This window comes from Mustela putorius, unplaced genomic scaffold (genome assembly GCF_011764305.1).
Source record: "Mustela putorius furo isolate JIRA1106 unplaced genomic scaffold, ASM1176430v1.1 tig00003869_pilon_pilon_pilon, whole genome shotgun sequence".
Lineage (NCBI taxonomy): Eukaryota > Metazoa > Chordata > Mammalia > Carnivora > Mustelidae > Mustela > Mustela putorius.
Genome location: NW_025422021.1, coordinates 8,781,329 through 8,805,819, shown reverse-complemented (window position 1 = coordinate 8,805,819; position 24,491 = coordinate 8,781,329). Strand labels below are relative to the sequence as shown.

Sequence of the window (24,491 nt, the reverse complement as noted above, 5' to 3'; positions counted from 1 at the left end):
TGTTTCCTTATGTGAACTTTTTAAACCACTAATCCATTATTTTGATGGGCAGTCTGTTTGCTAGAGTATTCCAAAATATAAATCTGGAAAACAACAATTTAAAGAAAAGCTTTTTGTTACTGTAACAGTTGCATTAACGAACTGTTGGCAAGCAGGTGCTTGTAAAGGCAAATCCACAGAACAGACCCACTTGCTGTCAGGTGCTGATTGCTACAGCATAGATTTTAGTGACTTGTGCAATCCCACAGTTACTTCTGTTGAAGCTTGCTAGAGTAGGTAACATCATGATATTACTTGATCTTCCTTTATTGGAAATACCACTTACTTATTTAGCCTCTCTCTGATTATTATAAGACCATTTCTACGGAACTAGTACAGCACTCTATAAAGTCTTATATTGTTTTTATGTTAAATCAAATTCTTAGTTTCTTAAATTAGAACTGAAAGTCTTACTCTGTGAAATTGTCTTTTACTTACAAGTTATACCACAAAAATTTAGTTTTTCATAACTGTAAAAAAATTTTAAATGAGCATAACAATGGGACACAAAATAATGGTTGTTATTTTAACATCTGCATATGTTTACCAGTACTTGAAAGATAAATTCTGTCTCTCCAAGGCATTACTTGGCAATATCTTAAATGTAAACATGAAAATTAGTTGGAACAATGAAAATCCCATGTGGTGCTGAATTATAAAATGGCCATCCGAAGATTTAGAAATTCTCTCTCTCTTTTTTTAAGTTCTACACCCAACGTAGGCTCGAAATTACAACCTGATATCAAGTGTAACATGCTCTATTGACTGAGCCAGCGATTTTTAATGGTCACAGAATTTAGATACCCCAAAGAATTCACCAGAACATAGCATGGGATAACATTCCCCTGTTTTGATAAACACTGGTCCAAACATTAGAGCTTGATTTGCATTAAATTCTAATGCTTTACTGACAAGGAGTTGAGTCGTGTTAAAAATAGGGGGGCTTTGTTTTCCAAATTTCACATCATATGAACTTTTTTTTTTTTAATTTTATTGTTAGAGGGACGGGGAGAGAGAGAGAGCACAAGAGGGGTGAGAGGCAGAGGGAGAAGCAGACTCCTCGCCAAACAGGGAACCCTACTCGGGACTCGATCCCAGGACCCCAGGATCAGATATATGCTTCACCGACTGAGCCACCCAGGTGGCCCTCACGCGAACTCTGTCTTAAGAATAAAGTTCATTTATTATTTCTTAATAAGAATAGACTTGCCATGGGGCGCCTGGGTGGCTCAGTGGGTTAAGCCTCTACCTTCGGCTCAGGTCATGATCCCAGGGGCCTGGGATCGAGTCCCGCATAGGGCTCTCTGCTCAGCAGGGAGCCTGCTTCTCATCTCTCTCTCTCTCTGTCTGTCTCTCTGCCTATTTGTGATCTCTCTCTCTGTCAAATAAATAAATAAAATCTTTAAAAAAAAAAAAAAGAATAGACTTGCCATATGGATGAATAATTGTCTTGCTCAATTAATGTATTTTCTTTCTGCTTGGAAAGCTAAACTATGGGAAAAAGGTTGTTTGAGGAACACAAAACCTCTGCACACAGTAGGCACTCAGAGAGTGTGAGAGGGGTGTTTTGATCGCTCCCTTCAGCACCTATGTCATTAAAAGGAAAACATTGGCAAAGAAACCTTGGATAAATATCTCATCCAGTCAATAATTTGCCTTTCTCTTAATTCCATATTGACCCCATGCCAACACTTAAACTTCTGTTTTGTACCTAGTTGTACCACCTTAAAAACAAGTTTGGAGTGTTTTAAAGAAATCTCAATTCTTATCCTGTGACAAAAAATTTGTAACAAATAATACTGATTTACATTGTCACCTTTCTAACAAAGCCCTGTTCATTCTTCTTTAATTGCTTACCTGGAACGGGGAATTATTAACCTCCTATTTACTTCCGGCCAATAACATGCTTTTCATTTAAAAATATTGAATTTTTTTGTACCTAAGTGATTTTGTATCTAATTGTATTTATAATTCTTGATTCATCTGTATTTTGTCTCCATAAAGGTAATAAGTACATGTGATTTAGTTAACTTAGAGAATGCCCTTCTTATAGACATTAGCAGATATACATTGCAGTATCTCTGTTTTTTCATTTAAAAAATTAAATTTATTATTTTTTTATGATGTCACTCTGCAGTAGAGTATTCTGGTATTTAATTCATTTCAGATGTAAAGTAGGACTTCCCTACTTGCCAGGTCACCACTGAAGGTCAGGAACCCACCCTTACATCCTTTTCAGGACTTTGCTCTATATAGTATAAGAGCAAAAATATGTTTTGAATAATTAGATAAATAATATCAATGGGTATTACCTGAACCTGTTTTAGCAATAGTTCAGAAATCCTCCGTTAATTTGGTGATGACTCTTCATCCAACCAGTAGAAGTTCGGTCTCCTACAAGAGACAGGATGCAGAATGTAAAAACACATTCATCTGTTAGGAAGAGCGCTTTTCTTTAAACAGATAGGACCTCTCACCTTGCCACCACCCTCTTCACTACCTGTCATGCTGGCTTGCCCGGACGCACCCCTGCTTCTGCCCCTTCAACCCCATTTCTTACATGTAGGAAAGTTTCAATCGAAATTCTCAAACTTTTAAGAAGGCTGCGAAACACAGAGTTCTATCAGCAGTACAGCAGTACATACTTGTTGAGCACGTATCTATCTTCGTAAATGTATGTAAAAGGAAATTGAATGGGCAACCTATTTTAGGAGACTTTCATCTGTAACTTTGTATTTGATTTTCGTGCAGGCAGAAATACTCAGTGTCCTCAGTCACAGAAACATCATCCAGTTTTATGGAGTAATTCTCGAACCTCCCAACTATGGGATCGTCACAGGTAGGCACGCATCATTTGACTTCTTTCTTTCCCCAGTTACCTAGCTTTTGATTCCTTAATATGCTAAAACGCTTAATATGAGGTTCAGTCATGAATTGTGCGCTACTGTCAGATGTCACTTTTGTTGCTATAAAGCATTAATAAAACTGATTATATCAATATAATTAAGAATGGTGCTTCCACTTCTACCCATGTTTAATTGTGCTAATTATATCTGCGTAAATGCTATTTAAATGCACTCGCAGCTGCAATACCAATATTTAAAGGTGCCGTTTAACTAAAATTTCATTTAATTAGCTGAAATGAGCGATGTTTTTTGTAACTCTGTGACCTTTTACAAATTAAGATTTCTTGAGCTGTTCGTGTTGTAATTCTTTGCAAGGTATTTTAATCCCATTAGAGCGTTCTTTCTTCAAGGTCTCTGACGTGAGAACAGTATTTTTCAAGTTTGGTCATCTGGGTTGGTAATGACCTTGATCTAAATTACCACATTTGGAACAGCGGTTTTATAACTGATGGGAATACCCTTTCCAAAGAGGAGCACACAGAAAATTTTGCCATATAAAAATAAAGACAGACACATCTTTTTAATACTTTGTATTCGTATTTATACAATCCAATGAGCAGCTTTAGGTTCATAATAAGTATCACGTTCAATTCATAGTAAGTAACTTTGGTCAGGTTCTTTAGTCTGGCTGTTCTTTGATTAAAGCAAAACCAACCAGAAAACCTTCAAAGATTAACCCCCTCTTCTTCTGCTGTCGTGTTAACTACTTGGATTGTCTTTACAGAGAATAACAACAAAACGTCGTCCATAAAGAGCTGTGAGTTAGATACTCTTTATAAATGATCTCTTCTGATACTTACAATGACTCCATGAGATAGGTAAAATAATTTCTATGAATAATTTTTATAAATAAGAAACTAAAACTCTAACTTAAGGACCTTTCCCAAGGTCATCCAGCTAGCGGTTGAACCGTTGGTAAAAATTTCTCAGGTTGATCTTACACAGAAGCTTCTTGTCTTGTCTAGTTTTAGACGGGGCTAGTTTTAGAAGGCTGGGTACACTGGTTCTTACCCGCCTAGGGACATGGTTGCTGTTACTTCCACCTTCGAGCAGCGAGCAGTTTAACATGCTTTTACTCTGATAAACAGCATTTTTACCTAAATTCTTAAGTGGAGGGAATTTTATCCCCATTTAGCTATGTTTAGATCTATGCCTTAAAACGGGGTAATGCGGCAGCTTTCAGTCTCGAGCCTGTATATTTCCCGTTAACCTGGATATCTAAGAATGGGTTATATTATTAGTGTGTAAACCACATTAAATCTTTTAAGTCATATTTCTGATTTAAAATTTAATTCTGTCCCTGACCCACTTGCCATATTGCTTCGCCTTTCCTAGTCCATTGAATTTACTTTTAACTAGTTAGGTTTACCTTAAAAATCTGAATCCAGTTTTCTTTCTTTTTCTTTTAAGATTTTATTTATTTATTAGAGAGCACCAGTAGGGGGAGGAGCAGAGAGAGAGGGAGAAGCAGACTCTCCCCTGAGCTGGGAGCCCGGAAAAGGGGTCTCAATCTGAGGACCCTGAGATCACGACCTGAGTCCAAGGCAGACGCTTAATGGACTGAGCCCCCCGCCCAGGCGCCCCTGAATTGAGTTTTCTGATCCTTGTTTGTGGCTTAAGTTACTATTTAGTAGATGAAAGTGTGGTGCTCCAAAGAGATTAGAAACTGGGGTTCTGGTCTTGTACTTTTAGCCTAAATTAAACCCTTTGAGTGAAAGACTTTAGCTTTAATGAACTCCGTGGACTATTCAGGAAGTCTTGTAGTTTCTAGAGGTAAGGCTGAGGAGTAGAAAAAGGAACTGAAGTCATGGTATGAATTCCTTTTTCCAAGAGTTTTTTCTGAGTCCCGGGAGGTTGTGAGGGACACTCACTGTTAGCCAGCATACTCAACCCAGTTCTTCTTATTCTAAAGATGAAGAAAGCATCCAAGGACTTGGGTGAGAAAGTTTGATTTCACTTAGTTATTTTATGGACTAGCCAGTCCTTTGTTTCATGCATCTTTACCTTCCCCAAATCTTTGGTTATAATTGATTAGTTCTTTTTAGATCTACAACTGTTTCCCTATAGAGCCAAGAATAAGCAACTGTTAACATTAAACATTTCTTTTTTTCTTTTTTTTAAGATTTTATTTATTTATTTGACAGAGATCACAAGTAGGCAGAGAGGCAGGCAGAGGGGGAGAGGGGAAGCACGCTCTCTGCTGAGCAGAGAGCCCAATGGGGGGCTTGATCCTGGGGCTCAATCCCAGGACCCTGAGACCATGATCTGAGCCCAAGGCAGAGGCTTAACCCGCTGAGCCACCCAGATGCCCCAACATTAAACATTTCTTTAAAACCACACAAGTTTCACAATTGTCAGGAAATAGTAAATTATTTATTCATAGCTCTCTTATTGACCTGTGAGGTTGATTATTAAAGATACTTCTTAGCCAAGTTTTGGTGTTTTAAAATGTATTATTTTGATAAGGTTAATTTTGTTTCTGGAGATAATAATTTTAATTGTATGTTTACAAGTATCTACCAAAGAAATATCTGAGCTTTTCAGACCACTTCCTGCAGCTTAAAGATCCAGCCATGTTCTGGGCATACATGCAAACTGAGCCTAGTCTGGGAGCTCACATGGGCTCAGGATGACAGCACTTCTTCTGCCTCTTGAAATGGACACAAATAGGTCTAATATGGGGATGTTAAGGGAGAAAAGAGAGACAAACAGGCAGAGAGACCTTGATCACTCAGCTTAGCCAGCTCCCCCTCTTTTGAACTCTGTCATCTTCCTCAGATTTGGGGGTTCTGTGAGGGGCAACTTGAATGACTTGAATCCATTCCACTTGAGTTTGTTCCTAGGAAAGGTTGTTGCAGGAAGAAGCTATTGGTGCTCAGATGGGGGACTTGGAGGAAAATTTATCAATCAGAATAGAATGTCCCTGGGAATTGGGAGATGTGTCTTGTCCTGATTCTGCCAAAGCTGTATAGATGGGTCTGATGATCTGTGTCTTCATTTTCTCCTATGTGAATGAAGTGACAAGAGTAGATGATTCCAGGGTGGGAATGTGTATGTGTGTGTGCGCCCCTGTGTGCGCATGTGTGCCAAAACTTTCCATCACAGACTTAGAAAACCTGCTTATAGGGGAACCTAGGGAGGAGTCCAAGAGGGAGCTGCCACTTGGTTTCCCTTGGAGGGGAAGTGAGCATCTTTCCCCTAGATCTACAAAGAAATGGAGTGACCAGAACCTCAGACTCCAAAGTCAAAAGAAACAATTCAATAATGGATCAAGTTTTCTTTCGTCTTTGGAAACCTCTTAATTCTGTACTACTCCCATTCTTTTATCTTTTTTTTCTTTTTCTTTTTTTTTTTTAACAAGTATTTTCACAGATACTTGATGGCTGGGAGTGTAATGGTAATTACTCCTGGGAGGGAAGGTGCTATACACTGGGTCACATGGTTCTTTTGGAGTCAGTTTGGAGAGGAATACTGCAGAAAGTACCTGGAGGCAGACTGGGTCCCAGGACTCCAGAGGAAGGTGGCTGAAGGTCTCAGGACCTGGGAATTACATCTTTGTGCTCTACGGCTGCTGTCACCTCTTAAATTTGTTACTAATTCCACATGACCTCTTACCACTACTCTCAGAAAGGATACTAGTTCTATGCGATTCTTTGACAGACCTAAATCCTCATTAAAACTCAAGCATGGAGGGGCCCCTGGGTGGCTCAGTGGGTTAAACCTCTGCCTTTGGCTTGGGTCATGATCCCAGGGTCCTGGGATCGAGCCCCACATCGGGCTCTCTGCTTGGCGGAGAGCCTGCTTCTCCTTCTCTCTCTGCCTGCTGCTCTGTCTACTTGTGATCTCTCTTTCTCTCTCTCTGTCAAATAAATAAATAAAATCTTAAAAAAAAAAACCTCAAGCATGGAGAACATTAATTTTTAAGCGCCTGATTTCATTTCCTTGAACTCAGTCTTGATGTATTTCAGTCACAGACACATCTAATTTGCATGTTTTGATGTTGTGTTGATCTTATTAGCCAATTAGAAATAAGTGTCACGTTTTGTTAAAACAAATTCCAGATATTTACTTAAATTCATTTGTACTATTAGTTATAATCCAAATTAAGTTTACTTGGTAATATTATAAAGAGATTTTTGTGATAATGCGTTTGTTTCAATAAGATTGTGACTATATGTTTACATTTTTCTTTTTTCTTTTCTTTTTTAATGTTTACATTTTTCTTTTTTTTTTTTAAAGATTTTATTTAGTTATTTGACAGAGGGAGATCACAAGTAGACAGAGAGGCAGGCAGAGAGAGAGAGAGGGAAGCAGGCTCCCTGCTGAGCAGAGAGCCCGATGTGGGACTCGATCCCAGGACCCTGAGATCATGACCTGAGCTGAAGGCAGGGGCTTAACCCACTGAGCCACCCAGGCGTCCCTAATGTTTACATTTTTCAAAGCCAGCTATGGTTGCCATAAAACTAAAAAGGAAAAATTAACTTAGAAATCAAAAGGAAATGTTTCCTTAATATGGTTCTTAATGACCCTTTTTAAAATGAATTAAAACAAACGTTTTATTCTAAAGTCCAATAAACTGTTCTAGGGGGAAGTGAAGTGGTTTTTAAAGCATGTATCACGTGTGCATAAGGTGGGTCCTTAATTTGCCATGAGAAGACAAAAAGGATGAAATAATTATATGCCTTTTTAAAATGGTTTACCTACCAACATATTTAAAGATCATGTTTTACATGAAATAGTATACTCGTACTGCCTTTCTGGCACCCTCACATTCGTGAAGCAATTTCGTTTCATAATGTATCTTCAACATCCATGTTTTTTTCATTATCTGAACCCATTTTTAAATTATCTTAACATGGTTTTCAAAGTACATCTTCAATGGGAAAACACCACACTGTGTGTCTCCTCCACTCTCAGTACTGTACTTCATTCACTTCAGGCACTTCTGGTCACCAAGTGTGTGATAGTTTTCCCACACCAAGTGAGTCTGTGAGACCATCTGGGTGCTCTGCAGTTTATTTCACTTCTAACATGATCTACCTGGAGATAGAGTCAGATACCACAGGTTAGGGTTCAGTCCTGCAAGAGTTCCCCTCCCCTCAGCAGATGCCAGTTTCAAGTTCAGGTTGTCACCCATACTTTTGACTACTGGCTATAAATAGGAGGTTCCCACATGCTGTCTTTGGAGGATGCCCATAGAACTCCAGGAAACAGCTTACTTACTAGATTACTGGTTTATTGCAAAGGATATATGAAAAGTTATCAGATGAAGAGATACATAGAATGAAGTCCAGAAGAGTCCTGAGCACAGGGTTTTCTGTTCCTTTGGAGTTTGGGGTGCGCCCTCCCAGCATGTGGATGTTCTTCTCCACCAATCTTGAAGTTCTCTGAATCCCATCCTTTTGGATTTTTGTATTTCTTGTTACATAGACATGGTTGATTAAGCACTGGCAGTTGGTGATTTTCAACTCCAGCCCTCTCCCCTCCCCAGAGGGAATTCTAGTTGGTTCTCCTGTAGAATAGCTCCCATCCTAAGAGGCTTTCCAAAAGGCACTTCATTAACATAAACTCAAATGTGGTTGAAAGGGGCTTTATGAATAACATGACACTCCTTTCACCTTGATGGCTCTGGAGCTAATGGGGGAAGCAAGGACAGTGACCAAATACTATAACAGAAGATGCTCCCATTACTCTTACTGCTTAGAAAATTCCACAGGTTTTAAGAGCTTTGTTTCAGAAACAAGAAGAAGACAGATAAATATTTCATAATATAAATCCCAGGGTCACAAAATCCACTTCACTGTAGTCTAAGATGTTCAAAATACAGTAGTTTAGATTTCTGTGTGTGCTATCTGGATACTCATCCCAAGCTTGAAGTATCCAATGGCGTAACATCAGGTTGGTGGATATTTTAGTCCCACAGGGCATATTTATAACCATAACTGTATTGCTTTTTTAAGTGATTTTTTAAAAAAGATTTTATTTATTTATTTGACAGAGGGAGAGAGAGACAGTGAGAGCAGGAACGCAAGCAGGAGTGGGAAAGGGGGAAGCAGGTTTCCTGCTGAGCAGGGAACCCATGCAGGGCTGGAACCCAGGACTCTGGGATCTCCTCCACTCCCAGTACTGTACTTGTCAGGTCAGGGATCATGAACTGAGCCGATGGCAGATGCTTAAGGACTGAACCACTCATGTTTTCAGTAATGGAGAGTTTGTAGGTCCAGAAGTGATTAGTCTGTGTTAAATTTTGTTTTGTTGCCTTTTTTTTTTTTTTTTTTTTTTTTTGGTTTCTCACTCATAGGGATAACTCGGTTAGCCTTTAAAATTTACCTTTGATTAAGGTAATCTCAGGCTCAGATATTTTTCGCCAAATATGTTTTGATGTACAAAATAAATTGAGAGAGTACCCTATGAGAGATTTTAGAATTTATCTTAGTAAAAGGTGACTCCCTCTTTTCTGAGGATTAATTTTTTTTGGTGGTGGAGGTGAACATTACTTTGTATTTGGCATCTATAGTAACTCTTAAAGGTGCTGAATCTTCTACTAAATGCTATTTTAGTAACCAAAAACTATTCAAATACTGTATCACCAAGGATATTTTTATTTATAGAAGGCAGTTTACTTGTCTAGATTATGTGGTAATATAGATTTCTAAGGTCACCATTGTTACATTCGACCAGACTATTTCATAGTAAAACTTAAAGCTCTTTGCCTTTCCTTTGTTCATCTAAGATTATCATTGTAATTTTACGCTATTTGGTAGCTATTAATAACTTTGGTGTAAAAGTAAAAATTATACAAAAATAAAAAAGTGAATCAAACAATAGAGACTCTCATCAAGCAAATAGAATTTTTAAGAAATAGGACCCCATGGAAATTCTGGAGTAGAAAAGGAAATAATTTTTTAAAAATTTTTTTTAAAAAATTCTCTAGGGCACCTGAGTGGCTCATTTGGTTCAACATGAGGCTCCAAGCTCCATGGGGAGTGCTTCTCCCTCTGACCTTCTACCCTCTCATGCTCTCTCCCACTCTTTCTCTCAAATAAATAAGATCTTTAAAAAAAAAAAAAAGTTCTCTAGAGTGACTTAACAGCAGATTTGAGACAGCAAGGAGAAAAAAATCAGTGAACTTAAAATTGGGCCAATAGAAATTATCAAGTCTGAAAAAGAGGAAAAATCTTGAGGAAAGAGAAACAGAACCTTAAAGACCTATGGATGACATCAAGTGTACCAATTATTGTGTAGTAGCAGAGAGAGAAGAGGAGTAGAAAAATAGAAAATAGAAAAATAGATAAAGTAAAAAATAGAAAATGGAAAAAATAGGGAAGTATTTGAAGAAATAAAGGCCAAAAAAACTTCCTGAATTTGATAAAATGCATTTATCTACATACTGGAGAAGCTTGATGAACTCTAAGTAGGATAGATTGAAAAGAACCCACACCTAGACACATCATAGTCAAACCGTGTTTTTGTTTTTAAAGATTTTATTTATTTATTTGACAGAGAGAGAGAGAGAGAGATTACAAGTAGGCAGAGAGAGATGGTGAAGCAGGCTCCCCGCTGCGCAGAGAGCACAATGTTGGGGCTCGATCCCAGGACTCTGAGATCCTGACCCAAATCCAAGACAGAAGCTTAACCTACTGAACCACCCAGCCACCCTCAAACTGTGTTGTTAAAGACAAAGTGAAAATCTTGTAAATAGCAAATAAAAACAATTTCTCACCTATAAAGGAACAATATGATTAATGGCTAACTTCTTATCTATAACAAGGAGGGCCAAAAGCAGTAGACATTTAAAATGCTGAAAGAAGAAAACTATATCCAGCAAAAATTATCCTTTAAAAATGAAGACAAAGCAAAGATGTGCTTGAATAAAGGATGAGAGAATTTGTTGCTATTAGTTCTGACTTACAAGAAATACTAAAGGCAGTTGATTCTTTAGGCAGAAAGAAAACGACAGCAGATAATAATTTAAGGAAAAATAAAGGGTACTGGAATGATAAATATGTGGGTCAATATAAAATACTCCGTATGTATATTTGTTCTTATTTCTTCTCTTAACATTGCTAAAAACATAAGATTGTATAAAGCAATAATTAGAACACTGTTTTGCTTACTTAAAAAATGTAGATGGGGCACCTGGGGGGGTTAGTCATGATCTCAGGGGCCTGAGATTGGGCCCTGCATTGGGCCCTACATTATGCTCTGCACTCAGCATGGAGTCTGCTTGTCCCCCTCACTCTCCTCCTCCTCTCTCTCTCTAATAAATAATTTTAAATAGATTTTATTTATTTATTTGACAGAGAGAGACACAGTGAGAGAGGGAATACTAGTGGGGGAGTAGGAGAGGGAGAAGCAGGCTTTCCGAGGAGCAGGGAGCCTGATGTGGTGCTCGATCCCAGAACCCTGGGATCATGACCTGAGCCAAAGACAGACACTTAACGACTAAGACACCCAGGAGCCCTTCAAATAAATAAATTTTTAACAAATGTAGGTATATTTTACAGTAATAGCATAAAAATGGGGGAGGGAATGGAGCTGTATCATTTTCTGTATTTTACTAGAATTAAGTTAGTGTTAAGCTGAAGTAGATCATACTAAATTAAGATGCATTTTGTATTCCCTTTAGCCATCACAAAGAACGTCCACTCAAGAAATACAGAAAAAAATTGACTGAGGAATTAAAATGATAAATAAAAGATATTAACATAGAGGGCAGTAAAAAAAGGAAGAGATGAGTGAGAAGGACAGGATACATATAAAAAACAATTATCCAAATCAAATCCAACCATATCAATAATTACATTAAATGTGAATGGTCTAAACTTCCCAGCTAAAAGACAGTGATTGATACAATGGATAAAAAAGCAAGCTCCAACTGTGTGTTGTGTACAAGAGACCCACTTTAGATTCAGAGACACAGGTTGAAAGTAAGCAGATGGAAAAAGACCTACCATGGAAACAATAACAATGAGAGGAATTGGAGTAACTGTATTTATTTCAGACAAAATAGGCTTAAGAGAAAAAATATTATTAGAGATGAAAAAGGTCATTTCATAAATGATAAAAAGACCAGTACGGGGGCACCTGGGTGGCTCAGTGGATTAAAGCCTCTGCCTTCGGCTCAGGTCATGATCCCAGAGTCCTGGGATCAAGCCCCGAATTGGACTCTCTGTTCCTCGGGGAGCCTGCTTCCTCCTCTCTCTCTGCCTGCTTCTCTGCCTACTTGTGATCTCTGTCTGTCAAATAAACAAATAAAATCTTAAAAAAAAAAACCACACCAGTACATTAGGAAGATACAGCAATTGTAAAGGTATACATACCTAACAGCAGGTTGCCAAAAAACATAAAACTAAAACTGACAAAATTTAAAGAATAAATAGGCAATTCAGCAATACTTGATTTCAGCCCATTGAAGAATACATATTTTTTTCAAGCACATATCCAACATTCTCCAGAATATAACATAAGTTAGGCTATGAAATAAATCTTTATACATCTAAAAGAACTGGAATACTGAAATGTAGGTTCTCCAACTACAATAGATAACTCTATTTCTAACTTAACAGTTAGAAATCAACACCAGAGAGTGCTGTGAAGTGTGTAAACCTGGCAATTCACAGACTGTACCCCTGGGATTAATAATACATTATATGTTTATTTAAAAAAAAAAAAAAAAGCAACACCAGAAGGAAATCTGAAAAATCCCTCCAAATATTTTGGAAATTAAACAATACACTTCTAAATATTCAGTGAGTCAAAGAAGAAATTACCATAGACTTTAAAATATTTTGGACAGAAAGAAAAATGAAAAATGCAACATTACACAATTATAAGAGACAGGTAAAGTAATACTTAGAGGGAAATTTATAACTTTAAACATCTGTGTCAAAAAAAGAAAGGTCTGGGGTGCCTGGGTGGCTCCGTGGGTTAAGCCTCTGCCTTGGGCTCAGGTCATGATCTCAGGGTCCTGGGATTGAGCCCTGCATTGGGCTCTCTGCTCAGCAGGGAGCCTGTTTCCCCCTCTCTCTCTGCCTGCTTCTCTGCCTGCTTGTGTTCTGTCTTTCTCTGTCAAATAAATAAATAAAATCTAAAAAAAAAAAAAAGAAAAGAAAGGTCTGACATTGATCATCCAAACTTCCACCTTAAGAAACCCCCCAAAAAGCAACATATAAACCCAGAGCAAGGCAAAGAAAGGAAATAATAAAGATGAGAGCAGGACATGATAAAATAGCAGAAAAATAATAGAGAAAAGTCAGTGAAGGTAAAAATTTGATCTTTGAAAAGATAAATAAAACTGACAAACCTTCAGCTAGATTGACCAAGAGAAAAGAGAGAAGATATATATTAGCAAACTCAAAAATGAAGAAGACAGCACTATGGCTTCTACAGAAATATAAAGGGATTATAAAGGAATGGTGTCATCAATTTTATGCCACCATATTAGGCAAGTTAGATGAAATAAACTAATTCCTATAAAGATACAAATTATTAAAACTGACTCAAGAAGAAACAGAAAATCTGAATAGACATAGAATAAGTAAAGAAATTTGAGTCAGAAATTTAAAACATTTCTATAATGAAAAGCCCAGACCCAGATAATTGCATTGGTGCTTTTTGTCAAATGTTTATCGAAAAAAATGCCAATCCTTCCTGTATTCCTTCAGAAAATAAAGGAGGAAGGAATGCTTATTAACTCATTGTGTAAGGCCAGTATTATCCCAATGCTAAAGCCAGACAAAAACATAGTAAGAAAAGAAAACTTTAGACCAATATCCCTCATAAACATAGATGGAAAAATTCTTAACTACAGACAGAAGGTCCCCAAATTACAATGGTTCAACTCACAGTTTTTTGACTATGTTGATGCAAAAGGAATAGGCATTCAGTTGAAACCATACTTCAGTGCTTCAAATTTTGAGTTTTGATCTTTCCTGGGGCTCATAATATGTGGTACCATGTTCTTCTGTAATGCTGGGCAGCAGCAGTAATGAACCACAACCCTCAGTGAGCCATATGATCAACAACTGATAGGCTTACAACCATTCTGTACCCATACAGCCATTCCGTTTTTCACTTTCAGTACAATATTCAGTAAATCACATGAGGTATTCAACACTTCGTTATAAAATGGGGTTTGTTTTAGATAATTTTGCCAACTATAGGCAAATCTAAGTGTTCTGAGCACTTAGTTTAAGATAGGCTAGGCTAAGCTATGATGTTTGATAGATTAGGGGTACTAAATGCAATTTTTAAAGGATTTTATTTATTTATTTGAAAGGGACAGAGGGAGAGAGAGAATCCTCAACTAGACTCCCCACTGAGCACAGAGCCCAGCGTAGGGCTCGATCCCACAGTTGTCCCTGAGACCATGACCTGAGTTGAGACCAAGAGTCGGATGTCCAACTGATTGCACCATCCTGGTGCCCTACATGCATTTTTCAACTTAACTCAGTCTTCATCCTATGATGGGCTTATTGAGATGTAACCCCAGTGTAAGTCGAAGAAGAGCTGTATCAGCAAACTGAATCCAGCCACCTCTAAAAAGGATTATATCCCATTACCAAATGGAATTTATCTCAAAGATGCAAGGTTGGTTTAACATCTGTCATCAATTAATGTAAGGTACTATAATAGATAATAGAATAAAAAGATAAAACTTGTTGGCATAATACAACATCTGTTTATCATAAGAAATCTCAGTAAAGTAGGAACAGAAGGGAATCTTCTCAACCTGATGGATAGCATCTACAAAACCCCATAGCTAATGTCATACTTAATGGTGAAATTGAATGTTCTTCCCCTAAGATTGGGGACAAGGGAGTGAGGTTCCACTCTTTTTTTTTTTTTTTGTAAGACTTTATTTATTTATTTGACAGACAGAGATCACAAGCAGGCAGAGAGGCAGGCAGAGAGAGAGGAGAAAGCAGGCTCCCCTTGGAGCAGAGAGCCCGATGCAGGGCTCGATCCCAGGACCCCAGGATCATGACCTGAGCTGAAGGCAGAGGCTTTAACCCACTGAGCCACCTAGGCGCTCCTGAGGTTCCACTCTTGCCACATCTAAGCAACATGTACTTATATTGAAATTTCTAGCCAGCGCAATTAGACCAGAAAAATAAAAGGATTCCATACTGGAAAGAAAGAAATAAAACTGTCTTATATGACATCCTGTGTGTAGAAAATCCCAAGGAATCCCCAGATTGATTGATTAATCAATTAAGAAACAATTTCTTTTGGGACATGTGGCTGGCTCAATAGGGCATGACTCTTGATCTTGGGGTAGTGAGCTCGAGCTCCACTGTGGATGTAGTGGTTACTTAAAAATAAAATCTTAAAAAAATAAAATTTTATTCACAGTTATTCTACTTGGATACAAGTAGAATCAAAAAGAATAAAATAGTTGATTATAAATTGAATAAAGAAGTGTAAGACTTTTTACCCTGAAAAGTATAAAACATTGCTGAGAGAAACTCTAGATATAAATAATATTGAGAAACATTGCATGTTCGTGGTTTGGAAGACTCATTTTTGTCAAGATCGCAGTTCTCCCCAAATTGATTGATAAATTCAAAACAATTCCTATCTCAATTCCAGCAGATTTTTTAAAATAAGAAACTGCAAGGTGATTCTAAGATTCACAGAGAAATGCAAAAGACCTAGAATTTTAAAAGAACCAAAGTTGAAGACTCAAACTACCTCATTTTAATACTTACTGTAAATCTGTAGGAATCAGTGATATAGTGCTCAAGGATACAGGAACAAAATTAAGAATTTAGGGGAAAAAAATCTTAGCACTGATTGATAATTGACTTGCAATAAAGGTGCCAAGACAATTCAATGGGTAAAAGATAGTATTTTCAACAAATTGTGCTGCGACGATTAGAAATCCACATGTGAAAAAGTGGTATTAAATCCTTACCTTAAACCACACACAAAAAAATAGGTCATAGACCCAACATGGGTCATAGACCTAAGTGTAAGAGCTAAAGTATAGAACTCTCAGAAGAAAAATAGGAGAAAATCTTTTTACCTTTGACTTGGGCAGAGAGTTCTTAAATATGACACCAAAGCACAGTCCATAAAAGAGAAAACAATTAAGTTGACATCATCAGAATTAAGAATTTCTGGTCTTTGAAAGATGCTGTTAAGAAAATGAAAAGACAAGTTCCAGACTGGGAGAAAATGCTTGCAGATCCTAAATCTGATAAAGGACCTGCTTCCAGAATAAACAAGGAACTCCTGAAATTCGGGATTAATAAAACAACTAAATCTTCAATTGGGCAAAATATTGAAATAAACATTTTGCCTGAGAATATATACTCAGGTCTCATAGCCACGTGAAAAGATGTTCAACTTCATTAGTCACTAGGAAAGTGCAATTAACAATATGAGATGCCACTAGAATTCTACTCACCAAAACGGCTGTGATTAAGACACGGACAGTACTAAGTAAAGAAACTGAAACCCTCAGAGAGTGCTAGCGGGTGTATGAAATGGTACAGCCTCTTTGGAAAGCAGTTTCACAGTTTCGTAGGACATTATTCCTGATAGCCCCAAATCAGGAACAGTCCAAATGTCTATTGACTGGTGAGTGAATAAAATAATTGTAAATCCACACAATGGACTATTATTCAGCAATAAAAAGGACCGAAGTACTGATACAAGCTACAGCATGAGTGAACCTTGGAATCATCTTGTGAAGAGAAAGAAGTCGGACACAAAAGGCCACTTACTGCATGATTCCATTTATATGAAATATCCAGAAAAGATACCTTTGTAGAGCCAGAAATTAGACGACGGGGCTGGGGTTTAGAGAGGGGCTTAACTGCAGATGGGCACAAGGGAACCGTTTGGAGTGCTGGAAAGGTTCTAAAATTGGGTTGTGGTGGTGGTTTCCAGCTCTGTCAATTTACTGAAAATCACCCAATTGTACACTGACAGGCGAATTTTATGGTATGTAATTTATATCTCAAAGCCATTAAAAAAAAAAAAGATTTTATTTCTTTATTTGACAGAGGGAGAAAGCATACAAGCAGGGAGAAGCAGGCTCCCCACCAGGCAGGAAAACAGATGCAGGGCTCCATCCCAGGACCCCAGGATCATGGCTTGAGGTGAAGGCAGGTACTTAACTGATTGAGCCACCCAGGCACCCCAGAAGATTTTATTTATTTATTTAAGAGAGAGAGGAAGGGAGGGAGAGAGGCAGAGGGAGAAGCAGGCTTCCCAGGACCCCAGGATCATGACCTGAGCTGAAGGCAGAGGCTCTCAAAACCACTTTTGAAGGAATTTTCTCACTTTCTTGGGTTTTTTATGTGCTTATGTTTTGAGGGCTCTTCTAAATCCTGATGCAACAAGATTTGATTTGTTTACCCTGTCACATAAATACTCTGCTTATGTATTTTAATCTTCTCTATCTCATTAGAATGACAGTTTTTAAAGAAATATCTATATACGTGCCTGCCTTTGTTTCAGATGTGTTCTTCCAGCACCTCCCTATGTGTCTCAGTTCCATCCAGAAAGCTTTTGAGTTCATCCTCAGTTGAAGTTTTACCATTCATTCTTTCAGTGGTTTGGTCTTTAACAGATATCTTTTCAGGAAGACAATAATTTTTAGAAACCACAGCCTGGAATGGTTTTTATTTGCTTTTAATGTTATTTGGTAAATTATTTAACACATTTTCTCAGTGAGAATTTAGTCTTATTTTTCAATTTTTTTGTTGTTCTTTTTTATTTGGGTAGAATTGACATATATTAGTTTCAGGTATACTCAGTCTTATTTCTGAAAGGCACCTTGGTTTTAATTGTATGCTTCTCTTTTCCTTTGAAACTAGAATATGCTTCTCTGGGATCACTCTATGATTACATTAATAGTAACAGAAGTGAAGAGATGGACATGGATCACATTATGACCTGGGCCACTGATGTAGCCAAAGGTAAAGAGACTTCCTGTATTTTTAGAGAATTGGTGGGGCACATTTTCCTATCGTGACATGGTGATTTAAGGACAAAGGTTTGTTACTCTGTGTCTTTAGATGTCCCCCTTTCAGTCTGCAAGTAGCAAGAATTTTGCAACTTTTTATTTTAATTCCAGTATAGGTATGTAATATAGTGTTACATTTGCTTCAGGTATACAATATAGTGAGCCCCAATTCTGTGTATTAGTCCTTATCACAAGTGCACTCCTTAATCCTCTTCACCTGTTCCACCCTCCACCCCTCCCCTCTGGTAACCATCTGTTCTCTATAGTTAAGAGTCTTTTCTTGGTTTGTCTCTCTCTCTTGGGGGAGGGAGGGGTTAATAGATATTTTAAGTCACTGCCTTTCCACTTCTGCATTCCTTTTCTCTCTTCACTTTATTTCTTTCCCTAAAACTATGTTCCAACGTAATCCGTGACTTCAGGACAGCCATTTTTGCCACATTTTGTGACATTGTAATTGACCAGCCTGCTCAACACATTAAATGGAAAGCTCATAATTCTGTTGTTCCGCAAGTCTCTTCTTAGACTCAGTACCCAGAAAATGTGATTTATTGTAGGATTAGTTCTACTTATTTTGTATACATAATAATATGCTAAAAATCGTAACCACTTTCAAAAAAAGTTTTATTTGCCCTGCCATGTGAAAGCAATTCGGATTTTTATTTTCTATTTAATGTAAACTTGGAAATCACCCTGGAAATGAAATATTTTTAATACACAAAACCCCTAAACAAGGTGCCCAGTTCTTTTCCCCTCATAAATTCTGACATAGACTAATGCTTTCTAAAGCAATTTAAATTCCATTTATTTTTATCTCTTTTTTTTCCATTTTCCTAACTCAAGGTTTCTGAGTTTTATTTATAACTGTCAAAGTTGCTTTGGAAACAACTTAATCTAAATAATGAACACTGATAGTTACATTTGTATTCTAGCAACCCCTAGAAAGCAAGTGTGTCCAGATTTTACCAGGGCAATTCACTCCTTTGCATTTTGCTCCTCCAATCTCTAAAAGTTTCTCTTTACAAAGCAAGGAAAAGGATATTTAGCACTCAGTAAGGAAAGCAACTCACACTCCGCTTTCACCGGGAAGTCATACAGTAATTTCCAAAAGTAACAGTCTTCCCGTTGGGGAATTTTCTTGTCAGTTTTAAGTTTCATCAACACCTGCCAAATTCTTCAAATAGGGAAAGTGAAGAAAAAAATTTTTTTTAAATTTCATGCAAAATGCTGCTGCTGAACGATACTTCATTACCTTATAAGAATAATAAGCTCTATGTTTAGGATGGTGTACTTAAGGCTTTGGCTGTGTTAATTAACTTAATTGTGTATTCATGCATCAGGCATTTCCAATCAGCCTTAAATTTTTGCGTTCTTCAAGACATTTTCAAGTAACATCATAGTCATGTCTGTATGCATCAGTAGTTCACAGGAACCACGTGTTTGTAAGCCGAGGGACGTGTGTTCACTGGGAGCTGCATGAAGCATTGTGGAAATACACTTCCATAAATGTGTCTGTATATCTGAGCAGTCTTTGACTGAATGCACTTCACCTTATAGACCTTTGCATTTAGGGTGCTTAGCCAATTACACCCATGGTATGACTTACTGGCATTTAGGATAGACATCAAACAAATCAACTGACAGCAGTGGCTCTGCTTCCTGCTGTACACATGCTTCTTTGCCTCCCTCCACCACCCCTCCAACCCCACTACTTCCCCTCCCCTCTGCCAGGCCTGCCTGTAAACCTTGTCCCATAAAAACCTTGTCCCTCCCGGCCCTTCCCCAGTGCAGTCCCTGTCTAAGGGGCAAATCCCTTGGCTCCAGATCAGCTCAGTTATTCTGGGCTTTCTATCAGAAGGACAAAGAAGAGAAAGAGCAGGGTTCCTGAAGTAGCAGGCTGGAACTGGAGGTAAAGACTAGGGGTGGAGGGAATGAGATGAGAGAGGACGGGTGGGGGGCGGGGGGCACACAACACTGTGTGCCAAATCGCAGCGCAGGAAAATCCCTTTCTCATGGCTGGTGAATTGCCCCGAGAGGCAGGTTCTCCTCTGTCTGGCCCCAGGTGAGAAGAGGGGGGCAGAGAAGAGACTTATTTATTGATAGTCACAAGTAACACTTATTATTTAAAATGGTCTGTAAAAGGAAGAGGAAATCCGCGCTTTCGGAATGACTTCACCTCTCTCTGGTAGAACAGGGCACAGAACTCGGAGATGAAGCAGGAAGCCTTGATTTTTATTGATTCTCTGTCACATTCAGCTGTACACCTTTTAGTCTGACCAAGATGGAAGACACAGAAGCAACATGATGTTGAGAAATCAAAGAGTGAATAATTCATTTCAAATTAGAGTTGATTCATGCATTTTGAAGTAGGCATTGCTTAACATCACTGCTGAGAGAACACCTCCTCAAAGCCAAGAAAAAAAAAAAAAAAAACCTGTCTCCTTTCTGGGTAGGAAGGGAAGTGGAGGGCCGCTGGCAGGTACATCTGAAAGTGCCGCGTGCCCCTCCCAGTGTGTAAGCAGAATGATTCAAGTGGGTGAACCGGGACCCAGTCTCAGAAGGGTCCTCACTGATTCCCCATCTCCCCCTTCAAATGATACCAGTCAAATCTTTTTTAGGAACCCTGAAGCTTAAAACTGATGATGGTGGGTTTTTTTTTAGCCTTCTTCATTGTTCACTGCAATAAAAATAAGGCAGAGTTATGGAGGGCTCTATAAAAACAGATTTTTAAGTGATTGTGATTACTACTGTGTTTATGCACACTAATTGTAAATGCATACTGTACATTCTACACATATAACTTATGGTATTTTTCTCTCATAACATCTGCCATAAGGAAGTAAAGGCCTCTGTTTAAAGCTTTAGTATCTGAATGTTGTTTTTGGAGATCTTCACTGTCAGCCAGTGTTCACACTATGGAGCCCTGCTTCTAATGGTAATTAAGCAGATTCTACCTGAATTTGGTTCTTAAGCAAGAAAGAGGTCACTCTGAAATCCTAGAGGTTATTAAAAGTTACCCAGGTTGTAGCTCTTGGATTTTCAGTGTGTAGAGTGGAGAATTTTGTGTTAGAAGAATGCTTTCCTGTATTCTAGCTATATCTTGGTTAAGATCGCTAAAAATTACTGGTACTTTTGTGAATTTGACTCTTTTTCAGTCATTTTTCTTGTATTGCAGGAGTTTAAATTTTTAAATTTTCTTTGTTCTTACATGACCTTCAATATCTAAAAATCAGAATGGTAGAAAAATAATAGATTATTTTAAAAATTAGCCTTTATAAAAATGAAATTTTCTATATACTCAAAAAAAAGAACCAAAACCTATTTATGACATGTACTGGATAGTTCATTAACCAAGAGCTTGTGTGGTTGTGGCAGTGGGGAGGCTTTTTCTTCCATTATTTAGAAAAGACAACTTGAGAAGTAAAGGGAAAGGAAATGTATTTCAGTAGAAAATACTCTTTTTCTTTATTCTAAGGAGGTATATGATCCATAAAGAGAGAGTCAAATGCTACTAAGAGAATCACTATGAAATATGTGTCTTTTAAAGTATAATTTTGAGATATATAATATTTTATTCAAAATAATAAAACTATTTGTATATACATTCAATTTACCAAATTAACTTGATATACATTCTAAATATGTTGGAGAAAATTTTGGAGTACAGTTAAATAATAGATTATCCTGAAGATCCATCCCTATAACAGAGAATATTTTGTAACTACTGTAAATTTTTCTGAGTCCTTTACCAACCACAACTTAGGAATCCAACCAGTTTCCCCCACACCCTCACCTCGCCTGGGGTCTTACTGGAAAGAGGACTGAGAAAATAACGGGGTAGCTGCAGACATCCAAATGAAAGCCAAAAACCTTGGTCGGAACTTTGGCTGATTAGTCATTGGACCACCTCTTCCAGTTGTAACTGTGCTATTTTTGTGGAGACTACAGAAAATTAAGGTGTCCTTATTAGGTATTGTAATAGCTTTACCCACAATCAAGTTCTAACTTCAAAGAGATTAAAGCACATGAATTTTCCAGTTTTCCCAATGTAGACATATCCTGTCTCTATTTTATCAATCATATAAGAAAAGAGCACATGAATTTCGTTTCTGCCATTGAATCCTTTGCAAAAATATGAAAGGTAATACTGATGTTTTAAAATGGAAGGTTAATACCAGTGCAATGTTGAAAAAATGACATTAAATGCTGTTCTTCCTTTTTGTATGAAAAGGAATGCACTATTTACATATGGAGGCTCCTGTCAAGGTGATTCACAGAGATCTCAAGTCAAGAAATGGTAATGTAGTCCTAAGTTTTTATGTTGCCTATTTTATTATGAAATATATACACTTGTTGTAGAAATAGGCTCATGGTTTTCATATCTTTTGTACCCTGATGTTTTGACTCATCATTGATACCATAAAAATCTTTCCAATGTTGATAAATATCAGAATTCTTTGTTATTTCAAGAAGCTGTATAGTATTCCATTGTATAAACAGCACAGAATATGTATATTTGGGTTGTTTACATTTTTTTCTGTGATAAAAAATGTTGAGCTTGATACCCCCAGCAAAAATTTTTAAAACATTCTTAGTTATTTCTCTAGAATCACTTTTTTTTTTAAAGATTTTATTTGTTCATGTGACAGAGAGAGAGAGAGAGAGAGAGAGAGAGAGAGATCCCAAGTAGGCAGAGAGGCAAGCAGAGAGAGAGAGGGGGAAGCAATCTCCCTGCTTAGCAGAGAGCCCGATGTGGGACTCAATCCCAGGACCCTGGGATCACAACCTGAACCAAAGGCAGAGGCTTTAACCCACTGAGCCACCGAGGTGCCCCTAGAATCACTCTATAGGAGGTATTGCTAGATCAAATTATGTAGTCCTATACTTGTAGTCTCCTATTTTTAGATGGTTCTCTGTACCAGCAGTTTTGAGTTTTGTTCTTTTTACTTCTGAATTATTTGGTGTAAACTTTTTATGTCCGTCATTTTACCTGGCGTAGTGCCCCAAAATGATCAACACATTTCAGAGTTTGGAAAGCAAATGCTTTCTTTTTCTTCTTTTTCTTCTTCTGTACTCTCTAAAGTTTATTTATGATCCTGTATTTTCTAATTTAGAAAGTGAGCATTTTAAAATGTCTCACAGATTAGACAGTATTACTTCTCAGTAGGAAAGTATCAGAATGCTTCTCCTATTATGTCATTTGGAAGTTAGTGGACAAAGGCAGAGAGTGGGATTATGTAGCTGGCCCACACTAGCTCAAGGAAACGTTAGAGCTTGCTACTTTAAAAGAAAAAAATCTTCCTGTCAATCCCTTTACATGCTTTACTTATATACAGGCTTTCTAAGTTATTCTTCTAAGTAAGGAGCAGGAGCAATACTTTTTTTTTTTTTTAAATCTTTAAATCACTGCAGTTAAAATGGGTGTATGCTAAGTATGTGATCCTTGCAGTGGTTAGTCCTGGTAAGTAGAGGAAGAGAAGCTGGGGATCTGCCAGGGGCCCTTGCGGGGTCTGTGAGGTCTGCAGTGGTGCGGGGAAAGGGAAGTTCTTGGCAGCTGCCACTCATCAGTCATCCAGGTGGGACCACCTCCTCCACTCTGCCGGGCAACTGTGGCTGACTCTTCTCTCCTTTGTCTATGTCATCACTTATCCTTTGGCTCCTCACAGGCATAAACTTCTTGAAGCTAAACACTATTGAAACGAGTTGGCGAACAGGAAGTTGTTAGGAAATAATCTAGAATCTAGTAGGAAGTTTCAGAGTCTTATAAGTATAGATTTTTAGTTTTTTAGTTTGTGCTCAGAATTTCAATATACACAGCTTATTTGACTTACTTTTTTAAATTTGTTTTATCAGTATATCCCAAATATCTCATAGGATGGGGATGATTAAGTTACAGATTTTTTCCATGCTCTCATTATGGAAACTAACAACGGAGACTGTCTGGATTTTTACAAATTACAATTTGTGCAGTTACTTGATGAGAAAACATGTACCTATTGAAAAATATTGACCTAACTTTTAGCAATTTTCTTTTTCTGAAACAGGGAATAATAGTCTTATTTTCTATGTTAGAAGTTTTTATGTTAGGTTTTTTTTTTTTTTTTTAAATGAAGCACTTATAATCTTATAATGAGAAAAAAGGTAAAGGTATTTTAAAAAGTAACTGAATATGATATTAACACTATTTTTATTTTTATTTGAAAACATGGATAGTTTATATATAGTATCACATTTACTCTTAGGCTATTTCTTGCCAAGAGTATATTCTCCCCACTTATCAAGGTCATTAGTAACAGCTGAGGAAGAACAGTTCTGCTACTGTGTTCAGGGCACTGTGTGGTTTACAAAAGAAATGCCAGGGGGCACCTGGGTGGCTCTGTGGGTTGCTTCCAACTCTTGATTTCATCTGGGGTCATGATCTCGGGGTCATGATCTCAGGGTCATGAGATGCAGCCCAGCATTGGGCTCCCCGCTCAGTGCAGAGACTGTTTGGGATTCTCTCTTTCCCTCTGCCCTCCCCCCCTGCTCATTCACTCACTCTCTCTCTCTCTCTAAAATAAATGAATAAA

The 24,491-nt window shown here is 37.6% G+C and overlaps 1 protein-coding gene across 5 annotated transcripts in view; it reads left to right on the top strand.

Moving 5' to 3' along the window:
- The window catches only part of MAP3K20 (mitogen-activated protein kinase kinase kinase 20), a 178,667-nt gene that overhangs the window by 80,864 nt on the left and 73,312 nt on the right, over positions 1 to 24,491 (top strand). For all 5 annotated transcript variants that reach the window (XM_045066830.1, XM_045066827.1, XM_045066828.1 and 2 more), the window contains 3 exons: positions 2,791 to 2,878; positions 17,777 to 17,878; positions 22,154 to 22,219. In XM_045066830.1, coding sequence (XP_044922765.1) covers positions 2,791 to 2,878; positions 17,777 to 17,878; positions 22,154 to 22,219 — 256 coding nt within the window. The remainder of the gene's footprint in view (positions 1 to 2,790; positions 2,879 to 17,776; positions 17,879 to 22,153; positions 22,220 to 24,491) is intronic.